This window comes from Molothrus ater, chromosome 20, assembly GCF_012460135.2.
Source record: "Molothrus ater isolate BHLD 08-10-18 breed brown headed cowbird chromosome 20, BPBGC_Mater_1.1, whole genome shotgun sequence".
In the NCBI taxonomy this organism is placed as follows: Eukaryota; Metazoa; Chordata; class Aves; order Passeriformes; family Icteridae; genus Molothrus; species Molothrus ater.
In genome coordinates, this window is record NC_050497.2 from 950,491 (window position 1) to 974,672 (window position 24,182).

The following is a 24,182-nucleotide window of genomic DNA, read 5'->3' on the forward strand; positions in this document are numbered from 1 at the left end:
CCCACAGAACCTGGAGTCTCTGGAATGATGGAGCCAGCTCTGCCTGGAGTTGTGCTCAATGCTTTAACTCACTGTGCCTGCTTGTGATGCTGCTCCTGGGCTTGCTGCAGCATGGAAGTTTGGAAATTTGGTACTTAAGTAACTGTGCTTGTGGAAAAAAGAGAAGATTTGAACAACTGAGTGGCACATGGGGGTTTTAGTCCTTGGAATTAGCAGGGACTGGCTGTGGCTGCTGAAATCATCAGCAGTGAGGTAGCTGTGGTACAATGCCACAAGAGGTACAATGCAATCTAATTGTTTCCACGTGTTTTTAATTGTCAGAGAGGAGAAGGCTCCCTGTGGGTGCAAACCATCCCTCTGGGGCTTGTATTTCAGTGCCAAAGACCTGTGTTACAGACACACCTGTGCCTCTGCTGCTCATGGAGCCCAGAGTGCTCAGATGGGAATGCCTCAAACTGAGGGGGCCCGGCTGCCCCTTCAAGGGTCAAAATTAACCTGTGAATATTCTAATGAGAGCATCCACACTTCTGAGAGCCTGCTGCCTGCTGCTGACAGGCCCCTGGCAGCTCACAAGAGCTGTGTGCCCCTCTCTCTCTGCCCCTCTGCTCTGCTGGAGCCCCTGCCCCTCCACCAGAGGGGAGAGCAGACCCTGCTGTACCTTTGGTGCTGCAGCAAGGCTGCCAGCCCAGGTGTCACCCCACGGTCCCCTGGACACTGGCAGCTCTCCTGTGCCAGCCCCACCTCAGCACACACCTGCACTCCCTTCTGCCCCCCTGCCTGCAGTGCAGAGGGGGAGGCAGAGGGGGCAGCCCCGCTCAGCACTGCAGGGCCAGGGCCCTTCTCTGCCCTGGGAGCAGGACTCCAGCACAGCACAGCCCTTCCTTCCCCAGCTCAGTCACAGCCTCAGCAGCAGGCAAACCCCCCATCAGCCAGCACTCTCCAAGCTGCACATCATCTCCCACACTCATTTTGCTCTCCTGTTGCACTCACTTCCTTCTCAGCTCACTTTGTCTCCCTGAGCTGCTTCACCTCCCTCCTGCTGTATTCTCAGCTATTTTATCAGCACAAACCTGTGCTATTTTTCCAGCTCTCTCCTTGCCTGGCTCCCCCTCACCCCTGCCCAGTCCCTTCTGGGTTCTCCCACCTGCATCCAGCAGGCTGTGACCACCAAGGTCTCCACAGCTCTTCATCTCAAACTCCTCCCTTTGGCACCACAAATCTCTGGCTACTCAGTGCACTCAGTGAACTGGTAAAATCTCTCATTTGTGATTCTTCTCAGAAAAGTTGTGTTGATTTTCATCTCAATTCCAAAAGATACCCCTTCTGTTCTACTCCAGAAATGTCCAAATTTGGAAACAAAATCACCACCTATTTCAAAAGCTAATTTCATATTCTGAAAATGCCAAAGCATTTTCTAAATAATTCTGACACAAAGACATACAGAAGTCTAAGTTTAAAACCGAGCCACGTTAAAAATAAGCATAAAATTTAAATTCACCCAACAATTCCAAAGTATTTCCTGGGAGCAGGGAAGGGATGCTTGGGAGATGTGCAGAATCCCCATGGGAATGAACGAACTCACTTCACTTCCCAGAGCTCTCTCAACCCTCATCCTTCTGAGCCTTCAGCTCCTGAGCCCCTCATGCTCCAGAGTGCAGAGCTGGGAACAGTCAGGCTGGCTGGAGGGAGGGTGGGATGTGCCAGGGCTAGAAGAGGAAGAGGGATCTGGAAGGTGGAGAGAAGAAAGAGGCAATCTGTATCCCAGACCAGGGAAAAGTCTCTTCACCTGGGCTGGTAATCCAGTAAATCCTCCTCCCTTTGATTTCTCTTGACCATGAACTGGAAAAGTTGTCAAAACTGCTTTGCACACCCATCTATCTGAGCCACACCTGTGCCCCATTCTCCTTCTCTCCCACCACTGCTGGACCTCTGCTTGTCCTTCCCCTGGGGATTTCAGCTCTTCCTTACTCAGCCTCAGGGATCTGCTCTCCTGCAGGTGGCCTGAGCTCAGCAAAGGGCCCCAGGTCTCCCCTTTTGCTCTCTGTCCTTCTGCTCCCAGCTGCTGGTGGGACAAGGGAAGCCTCCTGTGCTTGTGGAGGTGCTTTCTGAGAGCAGGTTTCAACCAGCAGCTGTTGAAACCTCTTCAGTGTCCTGAGCCACACAGAACTAATGCCCACATCTGGTTGCACAATTTAAAACATCTTTCCCCAAGGCTATAATTAGACCCTTTTAGCAGTGCTTTACCCAGTGAGCAAGGCCCCAGCTGTGTGAGGCAAGGCAGAGCAAAACCAGTGCCTGTGCTTGGGTTAAATAAATCACTCTAATTCCCATGTTAACTCTCATTGCCACATCTAAGCCAGGGAAATTAGCAGAGCCTGGTCTGAAGCCAGGAGTGAACAGGAGTTGAGAGCTTTAACAGAAAGTTTCAGCACTGCCCTGAGGTGCTTGTGCAGTGACAGACACCCAGCAGGGTGTCACCATGGCTCAGCAGGGACAGCCCCCAGGCTGCTCCTTCCTCAGCAGAAAAAGCCCACATTTCAACACTTCTGTCCACATCTTGGTGAAAAACAAATGCAGAACAACTGTGAGGAAAACTTCTCAGCATTTCCACCCAATGTTTCCATTGGCTTTAGCTTTACTAACAGTGAATTGCACCTTCCCTTTGACACAAACCCACGAGACGAGGCAGGAGAACCAGCAGCAGGCTCCTACAAAAACACCAGCAGACCCCAAAATCAGTGGAAGTTTCTTGAAAACAGACCTTCTGTCACTTCCAGCCACCTCAAACAGTATGAAGTAACAAGGTGCTCTGGAGTATGTTTCGAAAAGGGGAGTCCCAAATTCACCACCCTTACCAAACGTCTCAGTATTAATTGGATTTCTCTTCCTGCATGAACTCATTTTCTGAATACAGCCCTTGCTTCCCCCTCAGGTTTGTAAGAGGAGGAAGAACAGCTGTCCTCCTCCCCACCATGGCCACACTCAGGGCTGGCTCACACCACCAGGCTGGCACAAATCACCCCAAAGCCAGTGCCAGGAGCCAAACACACTGCAAGGCAAAGGAAGAAGCTCCACCTGCTGAAACATCACGGCCACAGGGCAGAATCTGCAGCAGAGACCCCCCTGTCCACCCATCCCAGCCCTGCTCACTCCCAGTTTCCAATGCCAGGCCACAGGAACTGGCTCTGGGCAGGTGTTTACTGAGCTGAGCCCTGATCACAAGTTTTTCTGTGTGCAAATGTAACTTAAATATGGGGTCATTTTCAAATCTTGGTCTCAAAACACGCTCACAAAAAACTCCCTGAAGACTGAATATTAAGTGATTTGGCAGCCCCAGACTGCACAGAAACACCCTGGAGGGTTTCTGTTGTATTTAAATCTGACACCAGAGCCACAGAAGTGAGGCATTTTATTCTTTGACACCTGGACTCATAATAAAAAAGCATTTATTGATGAAAATTGCTCAGAGGGCAGGCAGTAGGGCTGCAGGAGGGCGGTCCCTGCCTTTTGCACCACAGACATCCATCACACTTACTTTGTAAAAGCGGGAAAGGATTTGAAATCAGGGGACTTGCGGTTTCTGCAAAAAAGAAAGAGATTTAAATATTCAGACTGGCAGAGACCTTGCTGCATTCTACACAGCTCTGCCCATCTGCTCCCTGCTCCTTATCCCTACTCCACACTTCCAGACTTATCCAGGCACGGCAGGATGGGAGCTCCATTCAACACAAAATCCAACATGTTCATTTTCTCTCTCTTGCAGGATCTGCATCTTTCCTGTCCAATTTAAAATGTCCAGAGATTTTAACACACACCCAATGCTACAGCAATGGAAACAAGGGGAGAGGCCAGCAAAGAAAAGCCATGGGGCAAGAAACCCTTTACACAAAGGCTTTCTTTGATGCTCCAGATGCAAATTCCTAGTTTCACCATGCAGCTTCTTTAAACTAAAGCTGGGAGGGAAAACCAGGGTGTTTCACTCTCCCTGGATACTAAAGGAGAGAGTTCCTAAGCAGTGCAGTTACTTCAGTCTGAGAATGCACATTTCCTGTGCAGCACACCTTGCACGTTGCCTTTCTGTAAAGTGTGACTGAAAACTGGGTGCTGGCTGCCCCTTGAGCAACCAGGATTTGTCTGCATCCAGCTCCAGTGCCCTGGAGCAGAAGCAGTGATCCCAGCACCTCAGACCATGTGTGGTTTCCTACAGTCCCCAGGTGAGGTCCTTTAGGGTCAGACCCCTGCAGAAGGGCAGAAATCATTAATGATTAATGTTAAATATTCAGTCACAGACCCAGAGCATTTCTAGAAGGGTCCCAGTCCAAGGCTGTGAGCTGGCACATCCCTGACTGAGGCTCTCAGGGCTCTCTGACAGACCTGGCCTGGTTTCCTTGGAAGGAACACCACCCTCAGGAACTGCATGGGTCAAGCACAGTGAGCTAAACACCCCTGTGCTGAGGACCTGAGCTGCTGGAAAGGGCTCCAGGTGCCAGGGCCAGCCCCTAAGGAATGGAGATGAAGGCATGGATGATGCTGGGCACATGACTGGACAGTGCTGTGGAAAGGGCATGCATGGGAAACACCAGCTCACAGGGAATGCTGCTGATCACTGCACACACTGTGATCAGCCAGCAGGGCTCCAGCTGCTCCTGCAGCTGCTGAGCTTGGGACCTGGGGCAAGATCTTCACTGAAACACGTCCCTAACCAGGCCCTGCTGAGCAGCTGAGCAGGGCAGGCTCCCCCAGGCACCCTCCCCTCTGTGTGCTGGCTCCCTGCCCTGGAGGTGCCCTGCTCCCTCTGGGAGCACACGTGTGCCCATGGCACTGCCCGGGGCTCCAGGCATTACAGGGCTCCTGCAGCAGCACCTCAGCTTTTGAGGGACAAACCCCAACTTCACTGTCCCCCAGAGGAGAATCTGACCTGGAGCAGGCACAGAGCCCAGCAGTGGCACAGAGCACTTAAAGCAGCCCAAGGAATTCTCAGCACCACCTCTGGCTGCTCTCCAGCCAGAAATGCTGACACAGTGTCCTCGTTCTGCTTGGCTTCCCACTCACATGGAAAGCACTGTCAGTATGAAACAGCACTTCAGGTACTCAATACAACACTGGTTTATGTGAAGGAAGACTCTTAGGGTTTTTCTGGTCTTCATATTTATAATTGGACAATTATTTTTATCCGTGCATTGCCAGGTCCCTGTTACAGCACAATCACTTCCACTAAAGCTACTTATCCAGGTAACAGTCACAGAAATGCCAGAGTGTGACTGATTACTGATAAATCACCTGCACTGGGGCTTTGGAATCTTTCCCTCCACAGATTCTGCAGGCAAAATGAGAGTTCAGGTTTTTCTGTCCACACTTTGCTCTCCCAGGGACTGTCCTGGCCATGCCCTGCCCAGCCCCAGCCCAGTATCTGTTCTTGCAGACTGCAATCCTCAGCCCTGGCCCTGGCTGTGTGTCCCAGTTCTGCTGAGTGCTCCTTGCCTCAATGCTTTCACATGCATTGCCTCAGTTGCTCCCCAGTGTCCCAAGGCTCTGGAGCAGTTGGCAGGATATCACCCACAGAGACTGGCTGCTGAGTGGTTAGTTTAACCCAGATATATTTCTTCCTGTCTGCAAGCTGCCTGTTGAACATGAGAAGTCTGGAACAGCTTAAATGAATGTGGCACCAGAAATAAACACTTCATTCCTAGAAACCTCAGTTCCACACAAATGCTCACTGGACACAGTGACTTATTCATGCAACCAAGCAAAGCAACACTTTCTCAACTCAGCTCTCCCTGTGTGACTCTCATGCTCCTGGTGGGAACTGCACTCAGCTGCTGACTCCTTCTGGGCACAGCACCTCAGGCTGCTTTGAAAATGCAGCTCTGGCTATTTGTGCATCTGTGTAACCCCATCACCAGCACTCCCTGTGCTGTGCACAGAGTGAAGCTCACAGAACAACTCCCCCTTCCCCTTTTCCTCACTCCTCAGATTTGGCCATTGGCTCTCCCAGCTCCATGGAGACACGCAGCAGTCACAAACCAACCACAGATGGGAAAGAGAATTGCCAGATGAATGTTAATGGAAGTTGTATTTGTGCTGACAGAGCCTGAGAGGCAGCTGGGTGCACCTCAGGAGGCAGAGGCACGGGGGCTGGCTGTGCTAATGTCACACTGCAATCAGTAATCAAGAATTATTATGCCCCAAACACTAAAGCTGCACTCACCCACCAAAAATGCTATCCTAGAAGTGCTGTCTTTGCAGCAGAACCCCCCCACAGATGGGCTGTGCAATGGCTGGACTACAGGGGGTGAGTAGAATGAGTAGAAGGGGATGTATGGCCACACCAGGGAAGAAAGTGGTTTCTGAAAATCCATCTTTAAAATCTAGTCCTATGTCCTTTAAATCCTGACAACAGGAGATTCTCAGGCTTTTCCAAGAATTTTTACTCTATATCAAATGTAGAAAATCAAATCTTTTTGATCTCAATCTCATCTGAGCTTGGCACAACTGCTTTGAAAATAGAAGACATTTCCATTGACCCTCTCCCCAGTCTGGAATAAACAGTGCTGGAAAGCAAAGCTTCCCTGTGTAAATAGGAATGAAAAGTGTTGACATGTTAAAAACTCTAAATGCTAAAATTTGTTGTACTGGAAGTTCTTACAGTAGTAGTTCCCTAAAGCAGCAGATGAAATTGAGACATATTTATACAGCTTAAATCAACCTTGAAAGTTCAAAATATTTCCCAATTCCCTACATAATTTTAACTGTTCTCTTTCACACCCGCAACATTGAGCAAATTCAGACTTCAACAAACACTGACAATTTCAATTAGATTTCCCCTTTGATAGCTGTATTTGAAGGTGTTGAAACTAAAGAGGTTTTTTTTTCTCCTTTTTTGCTTTTCTTTTACTTCTTGGATTCTTACAATTCCCTTAATCCCTCTCGGCCTTCATTTCACAAAGGAGTCATCCCCAGTGCCCAAAACAAGGGCTCAAGTTGCATTAGGCTGTGAACACTTGAGTTAGAGATGGTTCTTGTCCCTGAGGAAGGTCACTGTCCCTGCCTGGAGGCAGAGGAAGGGAGACCCCAGAGCCTGGGAGCCCTGTGGTGACAGAGGGCACCAGAGCAGGGCCCAGCCCCAGCCAAGGCTCCTCTCAAGCACACATGGATGAAAAGGAAGGCAGTGACCTTCACTGTGGACACAACACTCAGCTCAGCCCCTTTCTGGGGCTTTCCCTACCCATGCCCAGGCTGATCATCACTGCCTTTTACATTGCACAAGCTGGCCTTGAAATATTGTTTGGTGTCTTGAGAATTTAAAACCCCAGCATGTGTCAAGAGTTGGCAGAATGGCCCCCACCAGGGAGGGTTTCCTTGAAAGCAGCTTTATGGCACCCTAAGGAATAACAGCTTCTGCTGTTCATCCCAGTGAGCCAATTCCATGCTTCAGGATCAGGTCATGGCACTGCTTTCTGGCCCTCCCTTAGCTCAGCAGTGGATTAACAGAAGCTCTGTGTGACTTGGGACCTCTGCTGCCTGTGCTCCTCAGGCAGCAGAAGGGAGCAATTGGAACACTTTAGCAGGATGTTATTTTTGAAGCACTGTGGATCTTTCAGGTTCCATCACAAAGCAAGTTCAAGAGGCTGTGGAGGCCCTTTTCCATGAGTACAAAGAGCACTCTCCAATCATAATGTGGAGGACAGCTCGAGACCCTCACCCAGTCCCTGCCTCCAGCCCACCCTGCTGGGAGACAGAGCTGGGACTCACCTCAGGCCCAAGCAGAGTTTGGCACACACAGCTCAGAGCTCTGGTTTATGGGCAGCCAGAGGCCAGGTCACACAGGTAAGGGTGCCAGGTACCTGCACTCACTGTGACAAGGACTGGGGTTGTGTGCATAGGGAAGAGACATCTGAAATCCAACATTTTCCATTCTAGTTCCATTCCTATTCCCACTCAGGACTCCCTACAGCATTGTGCCCCTGGGTATTTTAGGTGATTTTAGTTACTGATCTCCCCGTTTTGCTTGTCCTGCCCCTCACTCCAGACACCAAGGGATCTGTGCCACTGCAGTCAGGATGGTAACACAGGGAAAAAGCAGAATGTCCCCAGATGGGTGGCCTAAAATTCTCCTGCTGCTCTCTGGTATCTCTGTATCCAAGCCTGTGACACAAGGCTCACACCCACAGAGAGCAAGAGCCATCAGGCATTTAACAAGGCCAAGCCACACAGCTCTTGGCTGCTCAGCTGGGACCTAAATTTACCTCCCAAACCTGGTGACTGTTCCTTACAGCAGCTGTTTGGTGACAAGCAAACAGCAGATGGGTGTGGGAGGACAGAAGTGTCCATCCTTCTGTCATTGCCCACCACATTACCACCACCTGCTTCCCTGCCTGGGAGGAATCTGCTGGCTGGAGCACAAGAGAGGACAAGCCAATGGTGCCAGAATCACCCCAGAGTTCCCATCCCACATGTGACACTGAGCCACATGGGGTTTGTCACACCCACTGAGACACAGCCATGGAAAGAAGGAAAAGGAGGAGGCAAGGACATGTCAGCTCTTCCAAAAGGCAGCTGCAGAGAGCTCTGCCTGGACAGCTGAGCACACAGAGCTCTCCAGGCCTCTCTGACCAGCAGTGACAAGCACAGTGACTGGTGATGCTCACCCAGGCTGCTGTCAGTGAGGCCATTGGGACTCCTGAGAACTGGAAGGAATAAGAGGAAAATGGCTTGGTGCAAGGGCTGGAAATGAGAGCACTGAATGGGAAGCAGCACAAAAACGGAGCCAAAGGGGGAAAACATGGCTAGGGAAGAAAAGAGGATGCAGGACAGATAAAGGAAGGAAAAGGGGAAAAGCTTATACATCCCCATGCACCAGCCTGGCTTTCAGGAGCATGTCAACTCCTTACTGCAGAAAGCAACTACTTCCACCAGAGCCCAGCTGCCCTCAGACCAGTCCTGGGCAGCTCACTAGAGTTCCTCAGGTTTCCTGCTCAATCAAAGGTCTAGGTGAGTGCCTTGCAACTCCTCTGAAGCCTGCCAGGCCCTCGACTGAGCCACTAAAATAAACTGACACTACACGTGGTGCAGACAGAAACACTCCTTACAGGGAAACAAGATGAGCAAATCACATGAAACTTGCTACTCAACTTGTAAGAATTCCTGGTTTGTTTTGGTTTTTGCTGTGAACTTTCACTCATGTGCTTTAAATGTTGCAGTCCAGAAAGAAACAGATTGAGGAGGATGAGTGTGATGTGAGCTGGTACAAGGAGATGGCACGGAGAGTTTGGGAGATGTGTCACAGCAACAGCGGGTCAGTATTTAATAGTTCAGAAAGAACTGAAGGCTTGGACTGTTCAGCACAGCCACTGTTTGTGTTTCTTGTCAGTGCCTCCTGGACAGGTTCATCTCCCCTCCTGCAAAACTTGACAAGAGCAGCCAGCAAGTTTCCAATGCAGCTTTCTTGGCTTCAGGAATGAGCTGTCTGATAGGAAGGAAGATATTTCTGCTCTTCCTTTGTTGGTTGCACAAGGTTTGACAGAAATAAAATAGGTGCAATCTCAGGCTGCTACTTTCCAATGGCTCCAGAGGAGTCAGCCCCAAGTGGTGTACTGGCATTTAGAGATGTGCACTTAAAGGCTTTGAAACCCTTCAAACACTGACAGCACCCCCAGAAGACAAAACAATGAGCTGCTGAGAGGCCAGGGCCATGTCCAGAGCTGCAGCCAGGCTGGGAACTCTGGAACTCAGTGACTAAACTGCCTTGAGTCATGTCTGACAGCCAGGCTGGGCCTACTGACCAGGGCCTGGGCAGCCCCAAGGACTCCTGAGTGTCCAGCAGGAACAGGACTAAGGGCCTGAAACAGAGACAAGCTCACCTGATGGGTTCTGCTTACACCTCTTTTCTTTAGGTTTTTCTGTCCCCGAATGACCAGCTGCAATTGTGGTGAATGATGGATTAGTACAGGATTTTTCCCCAAAACACAACACACAGTATTTCAGCAACAAACAACCTTTTGCCCCATTTCCCATCACCCACTCTGCTACCACACATGCGTTTTCTAACACCACATCCCTGCTTATCAACATGGCTCCAGAAAGCCCCTTACTTGCTTCTGAGGCAGGTCTAACCCCCAACAGACACTGTGTAACCTGCTCCAGGGAGATATCCCACTCCTCACCTGCCCATTGCAGCCAGAGGCATTGCCAGCCCCACCTATTCTGCTTCTTTTGGATGGGGAATGGAGGGAGGCCAGGCTTTTCTGCTGGCATGTTATTTATCTCTGCAGCAAGATGCTAAATTTATGTTTCATCTGGTCTGTCACTTTTGCTCCAGTTAGGGAGCATGGAGAATGGTAGTGGCCCACTGGAAGGCTGGGCAATACACAGGCAGGATAAAAACCTTGCACAGAAAACTCTGTGGGTGGTGGATCTGAACGTAATTGTCTAGGCCACTGGTTATGTTCAGTTACTACCACATGGACTTTACACTGCAAGGAAACTGCACAAGTGCAGGGGAATTTCATTCCTTCTAGCACACATATTTTGGTCTCACATACACACATCTGATTCACTGTGAGCTCCACAGAGTGACTGCAGAAACAGCTGGACTTTGGTTACAGTGACATTTAAATAAACTGTCATGCTCAGCATCACTGTAACCTGCAAACTGCTCTTCTATCCACAGACCTCAAACTTCTGCTGCTTGCAAATGCCTTTGTTTCACCAGGACTGTACTGATACACAGACACAGCACAAGTGCTGCTTGATCTCCATCCATCCTTTCTCCACATCTTGGCTCCCCTTTGAAAATCTATGTTCAAGTACCTGGTCCTTGGCAGCAGGAATCCCACATGGCCTGTTTGACAGGGCTGGGGTGCCAGGAGCCTGGGGAGGAGGGAGAATAAGGCACTACCCCAGGAGGGCTGGCTGCCTGTGAGCTTAAACAAGGTGCCCCATAATACATCAACATTCACTGAGCACAGCTGGGTCCTGCTTGGAGAGGAACGTGGAAGCAGCAGGAAAGGGTGACCACACTTACCACTGGAGTTCTGGGAATTGCTGTTTGTTTCTTCAAAGTTGTTTTGCACTTTGCCTTCCACTCTTCTGCTGAAAGCACTTTCTGCTGGGTGGAGAACAAAGCAGGAATGGTGACTGGTCAACACTGATGCAGAACCAGGCAGACAGGAGGCAAGACATGCTCCTGTGCCACATAATCACAGACCCTGAGTACAGCAGAAAGGTCAAATACCTCATTTTGGAGGCAAATGGGCCAGATTCAGTGAAGGGATAACAGGTGGGTATTTTTCTTGAATGCCTTCTGGCTGAGGTGGCCTGGATTGGCTCTTAGGGAGCCCATGAACACCAGTCCTGACTGAACCAGAAAGGTCATGTCTTCCTCCCCTGCAAAAAAACCCAACCCTTATCTTACTCTTCCTTAAGGCAACAAGCAGCCCTGAACTCCTGTGAGCACAGGTGACCAGTCTGAGACTGGGCTCGGGGCCTCAGGACCACACCAAAGTGTCACCTACAGAAGCACTGTGCCAGCTTTCCTTGTGCTCCCAGCCACCTGCACTCCCTTCCTAAGCACCCTCCTGGAAATGTTGAAGCAGAGGCCTGAAGGATTGTCTCAGGGCCTGCCCACCATGTCTGGAAAAGCTGTGGAAGGTCCTCTGGCTCTGTGCTTCCCAACACTTCCCATCAGTGCCCTTGTTCCCTGAGCCCCACCCCCGAGCTCCTGTCAGGGCCCTCTCTGCCCTCTCCAGCCACAGCACAGGGCAGTTCCCAGCGACTGCACTGGAGGCTCCTCCAGAGCACCCAGGCACTTCCTGCCCCTGGCAGTGGCCACAAGGCCTGAGGCATCCCTGAGGCATCCCTGAAGCATCCCTGCACAGCACAGCCTGGGGTTCCTGCTCAAGCTCAGCACCAGCTCAACAGTACAAGGAGGTCCTGTCTCGCTTCACAGGGTCTGCAATATCCAGGCAAATGGATTTACTGTGGTGGCTCAAAAGATAAACTAGAGATTAAACAGAAATGAACTGGCCAAAGCAATGTGTGTGTCCTGTGCTGGACAGGCCCTTGCCCTGCACTCTCATTCTGGAGCCCACTGTCACCCGAGAGCTTCACAGGGACACAGCCTGGCCTGGCTCTGCTGGGCACAGCCTGCAGACTGGGCAGGGCTGGGGACACAAGTCTTCCATTCAGGAGTGATGGGGACTCCTGAAAAGTGCTGCCAGACCATGATTTTATTCCTGCAGACCACTGGAGTGGTCACAACTACTGTCAGGACTTGTCAGAGGCCCTGGGTTCCTGCAGCTCCCAGGGCTGCAGCGTGGCTCACACACGTGGGCTTTGGGGCTACCAGAGACCTGAACTGAAGGAAGAGCCCAGCCTGTGGATTTTGGCCCAGCCAGTCCTCAGTGGACCCTTCCAAGTCCTGAGCAGGCTTCTCAAACTCTCAATCAACTACACTCCTGACTCTTAAAATTCAAGAGAACAAGCAAACTTGGGAACCAAATCAACTGAAACAGAAACACATCAATCAGGGCTGTAAAGGAGCTGGAAACATTATCTACCTAGGCCACTTGAGAGATAAATAGTAGAAACAAAAGGCCTTAAATAACAGGAAAATCAGACCGTGACAAAATGGTTTGGGTCAACCCACCCCTCCCAAGAGACCCAGGTTCAAGTCCTGGCTTATGTCACAAGTGGAAGTGAGATGGAGGTCTCCAAAAACCTTTGTAAAGAATTTGCATGATGGTTTTGCCTTCATCCCTTAGCTTCCCCCTCAAAACCTCCCCCAGGTCTGGCAGTAAGAAAAATCTGGTTTAATGCACCTGCTTGGTCTTACTGTGCCCTTCCCACACTGAGAGGGCAGCTCACTCTGTTATCTCTCCTTGTATTGAACCTTTTGAAAGTGAAGTAAAATTCTCTGTATGGACCAAGTCCTTGGCAGCTGTGGGTATGTGTTATCCAACAAAACCCATCCTCGTTCATCATCCATGGCCTCTCACACCACAGCCACCTCTCATACTCAGCATCAGTTCATGCTAGACATTCTAGGGGTGTTTAAACACCAACTGATTGACCAGCCCTTCTTCTGCACCCAGATGGGATCTCTATCCATCAATCCCACAGACTTAAGAGGTGCTTCCCAGTGGACTGCACATGGCACACTATGTTTCACACCCTATTTATTAACTGTTATTTTTCAGTAGGTCTTTGCTTTCTTTCTTCTATTTTTTTTTTTAGGCTTGATCTTGTTCAGAAGGAGGAAACTGAGACAATGGGAGGATCAATCCTAACTTGCATTTTCTAACTCCTCAGTAATGGTTCTGTAATACTGATTTTTCTGTTTATCTCTCGGAGGTTCCTGTGGGGAATAGAGCACTGTGAAAACACCTGGACTCCATTGCACTTCCAAAGGCACAGACCAAGCCCTGAGAACATCATCTTGAGGGAAACAAACACTAAATGCCAAACAGTGCTGAAAACCAAGCAAAACATCCCCATTCCTGACAAGCCATTACACCAATCCTTGTCAGGAAGCACTTCTCAGTTTGTGACACCAGGATTTGAAACAGGGTCTTTTGCACCTTGTGGTTACCACGATGTTTAACAAAAACAACTTGTCACTGGGAAGGGATTAGAAAGGATCGAATCCCCTCAACTGCTGCTGGGAGCAGCTTCTCTGGGACAGTCATGGATGGAGCAGACGGAGGCCAGGACGGGTGAACAGGGCAGGACTGGACACTGAGCAGCTCAGCAGGCTGAAGGGCACTTGGTACCTGTGATGGCCTTGCTTCCTGGGGATGCGGAATTGGGAGCGCGGAACATCTGGGCCTGGGAGGCGGGCGGGACGCCGGAGGGCGCGCGGTGCAGGAGGCTGGAGCAGCGGTTGATGGACGCCGGGGACTTTTTGCTGGACTGGCTTGTCTGTGTCTTCACTGCCACGAAGAGTGGAGATCGAGAGAACTCTGGATATGAACACTCAGAACTAGTGCCTGCACAGCCAGGGAGCTCCCAGAGCGGGGCCTGCTGGAGCTGCTGATCCACCGAGCCCCTGTGACAGAGCTGGGCTCCCCCCTGGGGAAGCTCCTTAGTTCCCCTGCAGTGGGCTCCTCTAACTGCCACAGGACCGACCCATTCCTGCTCCTGCAGGAATCTCCCCATCCATCCAGGAGCACTGTGGGATTGCCATGGCCTGGCTGGGGGCACCTGCAGCTCTGGCCTCCACGTCTATGGACTGAATTTTGGGAACAGGTTTCAAAACTACTCAGATCTCTGAGTAGGGACAAGCTTTGTTTCTTGAGCCTTGAATAAATCCTAGTGATCTCCAGCTACATTCCTTGTCTCTTTGACCAAATGCAAAGGAAAGGGCACTGTTGGGAATGGAATGGAATGGAATTAGGAGGCAGAGTGAATAAAGGCTTTTGGTCCCATCTCCAGACTGATGATTATTACTGGGATATGCTCTTTGAATGCATCGATATTTTGGTCTCTGCAGCACACAGTGAGGATCACCAGGAATTGTCAATGCCAAAAGTCATCTAAAACACCTTCAGGAGGACAGCCCTTCATCTGGGCCACATGGATTAAATAAACCATTGCAAAAATGGAGAAACTGTCTAAGAACCCCCTTCACTCGTAAGGGGCCTCTTCTATGGGAATTTGGATATGGGTCCTGAAGCACCAGCCCCACTCCAACCACCTGTCATGAAAAATCACTAACAAAGAAGGTTCAACCAACCCACAGTCCCAGCTCCCTACCAGTGATTTCTACAGTGATACTGTGGGATGCATTAAGGTGGAGGGACAACAGCAGCACCTGCACATCCTACACAGTGTGAGTGAGAAATACTCATCCACACTGAGCAGCTCTCAGGGGAATGCCATGGCAGCACCACAGCCTAACTCTGAAACAGGGAAGAAATCCCCTAGGCTGGGATGGGACACTCATTTCCAAAATCCCAGGAGACTTCACAGACCTTGGCTGTGACTGGCTCTCACCTTCAGCAGCAGCACTGGGGACTGGGAGTGCGTACGTTCACAGGACATTGCAATTCCAGGGGTTTTGATTCACTTGCTCTGACACACAGCCCTAAGGTGACATTTCCTCACATGTCAGTGTAGTTCTGCAGGAAATTATGCACTGGTTTTCTCACAGTTTAGTCAGGATACTTCTCTGCTTGGTCTCCAGCCAGATAAATAGGCAGAAGGCTTGTTTTGCTCTCTATGCTTCCTTTCAGTCTCCATGGATAATCCTCCTCCAGCTGCTGCCAAACTGCCAGCAAAAATGTAGTCAGATATGAAAATTTCCAGCTTGTGGATCGTCTGCTTCCAATGAGGATCATTGCCACCAATGTCTGCTTTATTCCCCATCAATGCCATGAGAAACAGCCATCAGCAACTCTTCAGTGCCAGACACAGAGAGCATCACTGCACATCCTCTGCAGACCAGATACTGCTCTGAGATGTGACAATAAAAGTCTCAATGCTATGATGATCTCCAAAATGTCTTCTTCTTCCTCCCAAATGAAGCGAACAGTATGTCTTCAAACTGAGACCCCACAGAGAAGGCTGCTCCAGCTGACACTAGGCAGAGAGAGTTTTGAGCAGCAATGCAAGACATACAAAGGAACTTCAGTTCTAGCAGTCTGGAGGAAGCTAACAGTTCATTGGGAATAAAACGTTCAGTCTGTAGTTCATCAGATGCCAAATTCCTTCTGAAGGCTGAGCAACACAGGTAGAGAGCATCACATGGCTCCTCTGCTCTGCTCTGGAAAAGTCACCTTCACTGTGGAACTCAAGGCCTCAGGCTGATGAAAAGGCCAAGATGTTTCTAAAAATGAAAATCCTGAGTGGCTGAATGGCCACAAAAAACCTCCTGCCTCAAAATCTGCACCAAGACTGGAGACAGCACCATGGGCAGCTGATAACTGCTGCTGTGGAGCTTTTCAAACCCTCTCAGAAGGCAGCAGAGACCAACCCCAGTGGAAGCTGCAGTGATGTGGAGGGTGATTCTCACTGCAGGGTCTGCAGTCACTCAGCTCAGGGCTTTGTGCTGCAGCCCTGCAGCATGGCCCAGGCTGGGCTGAAGGACACACCTGAGGCAGGACATGCTGAGAACACTGGGGGCTCCAGCCTGGCAGCAGGAAAAGCTTGGTCACTGCTGTGCTCAGCTGCAGAGGAGATCCCAGGGGGATGCTGAAGAGGCTGAGGTGCTCCTTGGGGAGCAATCAGGAATTTCCAAGGGGATCAGGAAGGCAGTGCCAGCTCTCAGATCCTTCCTGACCCAGGGCTGGTGCCTGCCCTGCCCAAGGGTGGAGAACAGACTGGAGAACACTCAGAGGAGGAGACAAGAGGATGACCAAGGGCCAAGAACAGCAGAGCTTACAATGGAAACACAAGTCACTCCTGTGATTTAAGCAGGGCCTGGAGAGCAGGCTAGGCCAGGTCTATAAAGGACAGAAATTCAGTAACTTAGTCCTCCTCCTTCACTGAGCACACAAGGTTATAAATAGGACCCAGTGCTCAAAGCTACAGCTGGCTAATTTTAGTCTTAATTTAGTGGAGGCAATAATTCATCAAAATAATTACCTTACGTGATTGCTGCATTTTCTGTCACTCAAAAGCAAGATTAGATGTCTCTCTAAAGCATATCTGTGTGCCATTCAATCATGGCACTCCTACACAATGTGTTTCTCCAGGCAGTCCAGAGATCATAGTGGTCCCTCCTGGCTTTCCTGGTCTTGGGGAGACCTGAAAGTTCTGTGATTGACAAGCTGTGGCAGCAAGGAGAAAATCTGGCCCACAAATCCACACACTACCACGATGCACCACCACAGTAGGGACCAGATTGTGTCAGCAACATTCCTTTTCCTTTTTCCAGGTAAAAATTCTGGTTAATAATTTGTGTATGGTATTTGTTTGGAAAGATCTAGTCAGGGAACCATTTTGAAGGTTCAGATGGAATTATATCATCACCTATGGAGAAAAAAACTGACTTCACTGAACGTGTTGGAAAATGTTTCCTTAACAATGGCCTGAAATTCCATACTCTGAGCAAACACCTTGGCTATGGCAAACAGGTCTTTCCACAGGAAAACCCCTCTGCTCAAACCTATCAAATTTTTAATGTGTGTTTTTATACACATGAACAGCTGGAGCCTGTTGCTAAAACACTGTGGGATCAAACTGGGAAAAGCACCTAAACTCACAGATTTCCCTCACTGAACTGGTGGAAGCAAACAAACACCATCCAACTGGAATCTGGAGCTGTTTTTTTCCTGGCTGCACAGGGTCTGTGTGGAAACCAGCTGTGCTACCAAAATGGCAGCTGCATCAATGAAACACTGCATTTAAGCACTTTGGAGGAATAAATTGTATCCAGTGTGCATCCAATACAGAAAGGAACTGAGCAGCAAGCCTTGATGAACTTCCTTGAGCATCTCAGGTGTCAGGGTGGGTGTAGGTCTGTCTGTCCCCTGGAGAGCCAAGAATGATCCCAGGCATGGAAAGGCCCATCCCACAGACCCTGAGAGAAAAAGCCCCTACTCCTCACTCAGAAAAGGGAACCTTGGAAGGAGACATTTGGCATTAACAATTCCAGGGAAGCTCACAGCAGAGCTCTTTTCCAGACAGCAGCTATCCAGTAGCTCTGACCAGAAATTATCCTGCAAGATGCTATTGAAGCTGCAGAATATAATTCTTGTTTTACCCATTTTCAATGACTTTTCATTCATTATGACAGAAAACCAGAAACATAGGCTCTGGAAGGGAAGCTTGCACTCCAGCAGAGACCCAGACAGCTGAACTGGTGATGCTGAAGGGCTTTCCTCATCTATTCCCACTATGACTGAATTTTCAGCATTTGCCTTATACCAGAAGAACGAGACCAGAGTAAAGACACAGTCTCAGCTTTACTTAATCTGACTGCAAGGACCCAAGAAAGGCCAGCTGTGCTTTTCAAAAGTCAGGTGCTAACAGCTTCCTCACAGACCTTGGATTTTGGGAGGAACAGTCTGAGCAGCAGAAAGCTGTGAGATGTACTGGCCAGGCTCACCATGCCCTCTCCTATATCCTCATCAGGGTTAGTAGCTTGTCATTGTAAATTATAAATCTTACTGGTCATGGGAACTAGGAGAGGAAAACAGAGGTTAAAAAAAACAAGGAAAAAGAAAAGTTTATGGGGAGGGGGTTAAACCTTATGAAAATACTGATCCTGAGTGTCCTCATAGCTAAAGATACTTGAAAGGACTGGAAACCCACCTGCACAGCTCAGGGCCTGCTGATCTAGCCTGCAGCAGGGGCAGCTTCTTTTCTTTTGCTGCAGAAATGATGGTGCAAGAATGGCCTCAAGCCCAGCACTCAGAACATGCCTCCACCTCCAGAACTAGGGCAGGGCCTGGAGGGCACTGGAACTGTAGGGCCCCCAGAGAAACACAGCTGGGGTTTCTTTTCTGCTGGAGAGCCTGGACTGGAACCAGCAGCTCAGCTATTACAATGGCTGGTTGGGAAGGTGGAAGACATCAGTGGCAATAAATGACCTTGAAATGGGAAGCACTGGGAAGGTAAGGATTAGCTAGAGCTGAGCAAAGCCCAGTGCTCACTGCACACTGCTCCTGAGCTCTCTGTAGGGGCAGCAGAGACCCCAGAGCCCTGCTGTCCAAGGGCTCCTCTGTGGCAGGAGATGGACCCACTGCTGGTCACCAATGTTTTCAGCCTGAAGGCTGAGAATACCTCAGTGAAAAGGTGGAGCTTCCATGGGCAGGCAGCCACAGGAATAACTGCAATGTGTGCAATCAGAAGCACTGGGGCAGGTCCTTCAGCAGGTGGCAGATAACAAGATTAACTTTGTGATGCTGATGCTGGACACATATTTTATGCCCTGCACCTTCTACCATGGTCCATATCCAAGAGAACCTGCTTGGCACCTGTCAAGAGCCACCAAACCTTAAAAGCAAAAGTCTGGTGGAGCATGTTCCCATAAACCCAAGGGTGCCTCACTAGAATCCCTTAAAAACCCGATTCCCGGGGATTTTGGGGTGGACGCGCCCCCTGCCGGCTGCAGCTGCTGAGCTCGGCTCGTCCCTCATCCCATCCCTCATCCTCCTCTCCATCATCCCAAGCCCTGGAGCAGCACGCCCCGGGCACCCAGCAAAGCTCAGGGCAGTGCTGGGAAGGGAAAAGGAAGTTCAGCTGTAAAGAACTCTCTGCAGACTTTGAAAGTACTCGAATCCAGCAGGTAGCAAAAATTTCTCTCAACATGTTTAGTCAAATTTTGCACTGAAATTACACTGAACTGCTTGTTAAAGCCTCCTCCCCTCTGTGTGGGGAGTGCAGACCACAGTGCTGTGCAGTTTGTTGACAACTGCCTTGTCCTGAGCTCCCTGAAATAAATCATTTATTGAGTGTGATTCAGTAGCAAGCTGCTGAGGTCATTTAAGTGATTTTGAAACCAGTTTTATCTCACTGCTTGAAATAATTCCCCAGAAGCTCATAGAAAGATACTTCTTCTCTAACATCTATGTTCAGTTATTATTTAGGGGAGTATAAAAATGTTGTGCATCTCTTCAGTTAAAAAAGAGCCTAAACCATCAACCCCACAAGGAACATGTGTAGAATTCCATGGGCTGGGGTAGGAGCCCAGAGACATTCCAGACCTAACAGTGTCCCTGCAAGCGGAGATCCCAGCTCAGCTTTACAGTGCTCAGCACATGATCTGTGTCCTGCCCACTGCAACCCCACAGCTCCAGGGGAAGGATCCCCAGGAGTGAAGCTCCCCAGAGCCCCGGAGGTGCCAGCCTGCAGAGGGCCAGCCCTGCAGCAATACTCACTGATGGGGGCGTGCAGAGCCACGTGCTCTTGGTAGGGAGTGTAGTACTTGTACTGCTTGCCACAGAACTCACAGGTGTAGTTGCCAGTTTCTGTGAAATGAACAAGGACAAAGGTCAGGAAGGAGGCCAGGCCTCTTACACAACTCCCAGTTTCTTTTTACAGAGAAACTGGTCAGGTCACACAAACATTCACACAAACATGCAAACTCCTGCATGTGGAACTTGCCTGCCCTGTAATCCACACATCCTTTTCCCAAGAAAGGAAACAGTTCAAAACAGAGGGATGGACCATGCATAAAAAGTTCAGTAGAACTGAACAAGCTTCAGAAGATTACCCCAAAATTACAACAAGTAAGTGTGCAAAACAAGGGAGAGAATCCAGTTCTAAAGTCTGTATTACAGGTGATACAGTTCTGTCCTCTGGTTACAGAAGGTCTGGGACGTGTGGACAACAGGAACAGTCAAACCAGGAAACAAACAGGTTCAAGTATTAGAGAACTTTTATTTGGGATTGTGGAGTTCTCTTGCAGGAGAAGGGGCTCTTCTGGAGTAATGTGCTCATTCCTGCTTTGGGGATACTGGAAATAATGGAGTGTAACCACACACTGATACCTCCTCCTCTTGCCAGTGCTGGGAGTACAGAACTGGCAGCAAGCTGCAAGATGAAGGAAAATCCATGGATAATCAAATATTTCCAAAATGGAAAATTCAGGGAAATGCTTTGGCAAAACCTGGTGTTCTCTCTGTTTCTCTCTGCTCTGTTTGAGGACCTACCACAAAGGCAGTGTGAATGAATCACCTGCCAGCTCTCAGTGCACCTTCAAGCCCTCTCTCATCCCTGCCAGATTGCTTTTCCCTGAACTCCCCTCCCCTTCTCTTTGCAGAGCTCTTGAGCAGAACACATCACAAGGCTGCAGTTCTTAGGGCCAGGGCTGTTGGTGTTTGATGCTCCTTTGAGCCTGAACATACCTGTGAGCATCCAAACCCCAAGCCCGCTATGTAACAGTGCTTCCTGCTTTCTCTAGAGGTACTGCAGCCAAAGGCAGTGAACTCCTGAGCTTTCCTTTTTATTTGACACAGTAGTGACTCTTACTTGGCCCAATCTTCTGGAAGGGTTCAGGCTCCTCCTCCTTCACCTCGTCGGCGGCGATGACGGCCTGGTCGTAGGGGTCTGCAAGAGAACAGAGCCAGAGGACAGCTGACAACACCTCAGCTTTGCCTTCTACAGCTGCATGGGCACTGAATGCTCCTGCACCTGTAATCACATTTCCATCTGTAACAGGATTGGAAAACAGGAATGATAAACCAGTGACCCCTCTGTCTGACTTGTCCCTCCTCCTCTTCCTCAGGTGCCCCAGGATTACCCCTGCTCCCAGCCCACTAACAGGCCTTGTAGGAATTAATGCTTAAAAATGCAGAGAAAAACTGAATGAACACATTGCAAAGTCTGATCCATATTTCCTGATTTTCTTCCAGGGAATCTCCCCTCTAATGCTGCTGAACTGGCTGACAGTGGGCACAGCAATGCAGTCTGCAGGCACATCACCTACCAAATACCAGCCTGGGACTTCTACCAGCTAACAGCACAGCTAGCAACAAATCACAATCACAACCCAACCCACTTTAGAGAAGAATTTGGTGTATGCCTTGAACAATTTACAAGATCACCACAGACATGAAACACCTGCTTCTTTGTTGTCTGAAGCCTGACCAAGTGAATATGCAACAAAAGCCTGGTATCTGCTAGGGCTGGGCATCAACCTACTGGCTGTAGACACTGGGGAGGGAGAGAGGATGCTCCTGTCCCACTGCAATCCCTGACAAGACTCCTTTGACTCTTACCAGTTCAGAATCGACCTGCTGTGTCTGAACTACTGAATGCTTGAAAAGGTTTGTGAAATAAAGCACACAAAGGAGCTCAGCTTACCTGCCCGGTTTTCTGGGGCCCCTTCCACACTAAAAACTAACACAGAATAGAAGAAGGAGGGGAAGAAACAAAACAGAAATTAAATCCTCTTAAATGGTCTTGTTTTCCTCCTGCATTTCACACACTGCTGCAGCACATTTCAGCCCCACTGAACAAACCAGGCTTTGTGCCCCAGTCCCTCCTCTTCCCAGCAGCATCCTCACAGGACCTGGTTGAGCATGCCCAGCCCTAATTCACACAGATGCTCAAGGCCTTTGTTCTGACCCTGACACGGCCCCAGGTGGAGTTCAGGTGCACAGCTGCCTCACCCCTGCATGTGCTGAAACAGCAGCCCCAGGGAGGAGCTGGGACAGTCCTTGCACACTCATGGAACCCTTTCCAAGCTCTCTTGTGGCCCCTGGCAGAGCTCCCTGAGACATTTCTGACTGAGGCAGCCACATTCCCCTCACACTGACTGTCAGTGCCACTAATTTTCTTCTGGCTCCCACAGGAAGAAGGGAGCTGGCAGTGGTGCCCTGCAGGAGAACACTGGCTGTCCTCAGAGCATGTTCAGATGTCCACACTTTCCAGCTAAACACAACCATTTTTTTGGACAACCATGTATTGTGAAAAGCACTTGCTTTTCTGAGACAGCCCAGCCATTCAAAACCTGCTCCTGTGCAGCTGCCTCTTTCTAGAACTCTCCTTAGCCAAGTGAGGAGCAGTACTGCCAGGCTTGCAGCACACACAGGGAAGGTCTGGAATATCTGTGGGCTCCCAGGTGAGGAGCTTTAGATATTCAGTAAGCAGAGGGCAAGCCAGCATGTTGATACTTCATTTACCCCAATGCAGAATAAAGAAACACTGCTTCTGGCAGTGGGTGTCTGCTTCTGTCCAGGTGTCACCAGCCTAGGCCACATCTACAGTCACCCTTTAAGGGCCACTGACAACTTCATCAGCTCATTACCACAGTCATTAACAAAAATGAAAGTTCCCAACTCTGAAATCTGAAATAATTCACAGAGAAGTATGCTGGGAACAAACCTGTAAATTCAGAAACCAAAAAGCAACCAACTTCTTCCCAGCAAATAATCAGGCTGACCATTTACCTTGAGGTACTCAGTCCCAGGCTCTCCATCCTAACCATGACCCTCACTGCAGACCCACTGCAAGGTCCCTGGTCCCAGCACAGATGTTGTTTTTATGCACACAGAGAGAATCAGGCACAGCAAACTCCTCCCTGCAGTGCCTGTAGACTGTGCCTCCATGGCAAAGACAGGTGACCCGTGCAGTGCCACGTCCTGCACAGCACAGCACAGGTCACGTGCTCCTGCAGAGCCACATTTTGCTTCCCCAAAGACTTCTCAGCCTAGTTCAGGTGTCTGAGTGTCAAAACATTACTCACCATCCACGGCATGTAGGTCTCTGTGCTCTTGGAAGCAGCTATAGTATTTATATTTTTTCCCACAAATGTCACACGTGTACCTAAAATTGTCTGTAGGAAGAAGAAAACAGACCAGTTTAGAAACTCTGAGGTGAAAGGCAAGCACTGCAACCACACTGGTCAATCAGACACCCCCATGCACTGACACATCCCACGTGCTCTGTCAGGTCTCTAAGGCACACAGACAACCACTGCCTCACACTGTTCCCCCTGCCCCACACGATATGGCTTGGGGCATATTCTGATTTATTTCCTCTTCAGACAGCTCTGCTCTCCAGGGCAGACCCCACAGACCTCACAGCAATGAGGATGCAGGGCAGCAGGCCCTGCTGGCATCTCCTTTGGAAGTTCAGGGAGAAGCAGCTGTAGGTCAGGACTGGGACAAAGGGGCAGAACTAAGCACAGAGCCAGTGTATGAGCACACACCTGCTTCCCACTGCTGCTGTTTACTGACTCCCAACTGCACCCAGATCTGCCAGAACCAAGGAACCCAGGAGACCCAACAACCCAAGGCAGGCAGGACAGTAAGGTGCTCAGTGAAGGGAGGGCTGGTGAAGCTTGGCTTCATATCCATTTGTTCCCTACACCCCATCACTTCATCCCAGCATCAACCAACCCTTCACCACAGCTGTGTGGGGCAGACAGATGTAAAACAGCTCCAAATGTTTATGGATCTGGTTTGTTCTGAATGGGGATCAGTGTCTTTAGCTCAGCTATCACATCAGTGTATGAGGAGGATTTCCTGGCCAGCTTGGTGGAGTGTTTCCCCTCTCTGCTGCCTGACACACCCTGGGGTGCCTTTCCTGAGCAGTCACCCCACCTGTCAGACAACCCAGGACAATGGCTTAGTGCTATGAGCCCACAGCAAAGAGGCAAAATCATAAAGTCCATGGCAAACACAGTGAAACACATCATTTGTACAGCCACAAAGGATCCTGAAACCTGTGTGTTTCCTTCCCAGCAGGAGCAAGGAGTGCAGGCAGCAGCTCCCAGGGCTCCACAGAGGACCTGC

At 49.8% G+C, this 24,182-nt stretch overlaps 1 protein-coding gene across 1 annotated transcript in view; it reads right to left on the minus strand.

The window, feature by feature from the left end:
- ZNF618 (zinc finger protein 618) overlaps positions 1 to 24,182 on the minus strand; it is a 148,677-nt gene that overhangs the window by 15,681 nt on the left and 108,814 nt on the right. Inside the window, exons 8-14 of the mRNA XM_036393894.2 lie at positions 23,132 to 23,221; positions 20,914 to 20,991; positions 19,821 to 19,910; positions 13,770 to 13,958; positions 11,024 to 11,107; positions 9,861 to 9,917; positions 3,536 to 3,580 (exon numbers count right to left, since the gene is read on the minus strand). Of these exons, the coding sequence (XP_036249787.1) occupies positions 3,536 to 3,580; positions 9,861 to 9,917; positions 11,024 to 11,107; positions 13,770 to 13,958; positions 19,821 to 19,910; positions 20,914 to 20,991; positions 23,132 to 23,221 (633 nt within the window). The remainder of the gene's footprint in view (positions 1 to 3,535; positions 3,581 to 9,860; positions 9,918 to 11,023; positions 11,108 to 13,769; positions 13,959 to 19,820; positions 19,911 to 20,913; positions 20,992 to 23,131; positions 23,222 to 24,182) is intronic.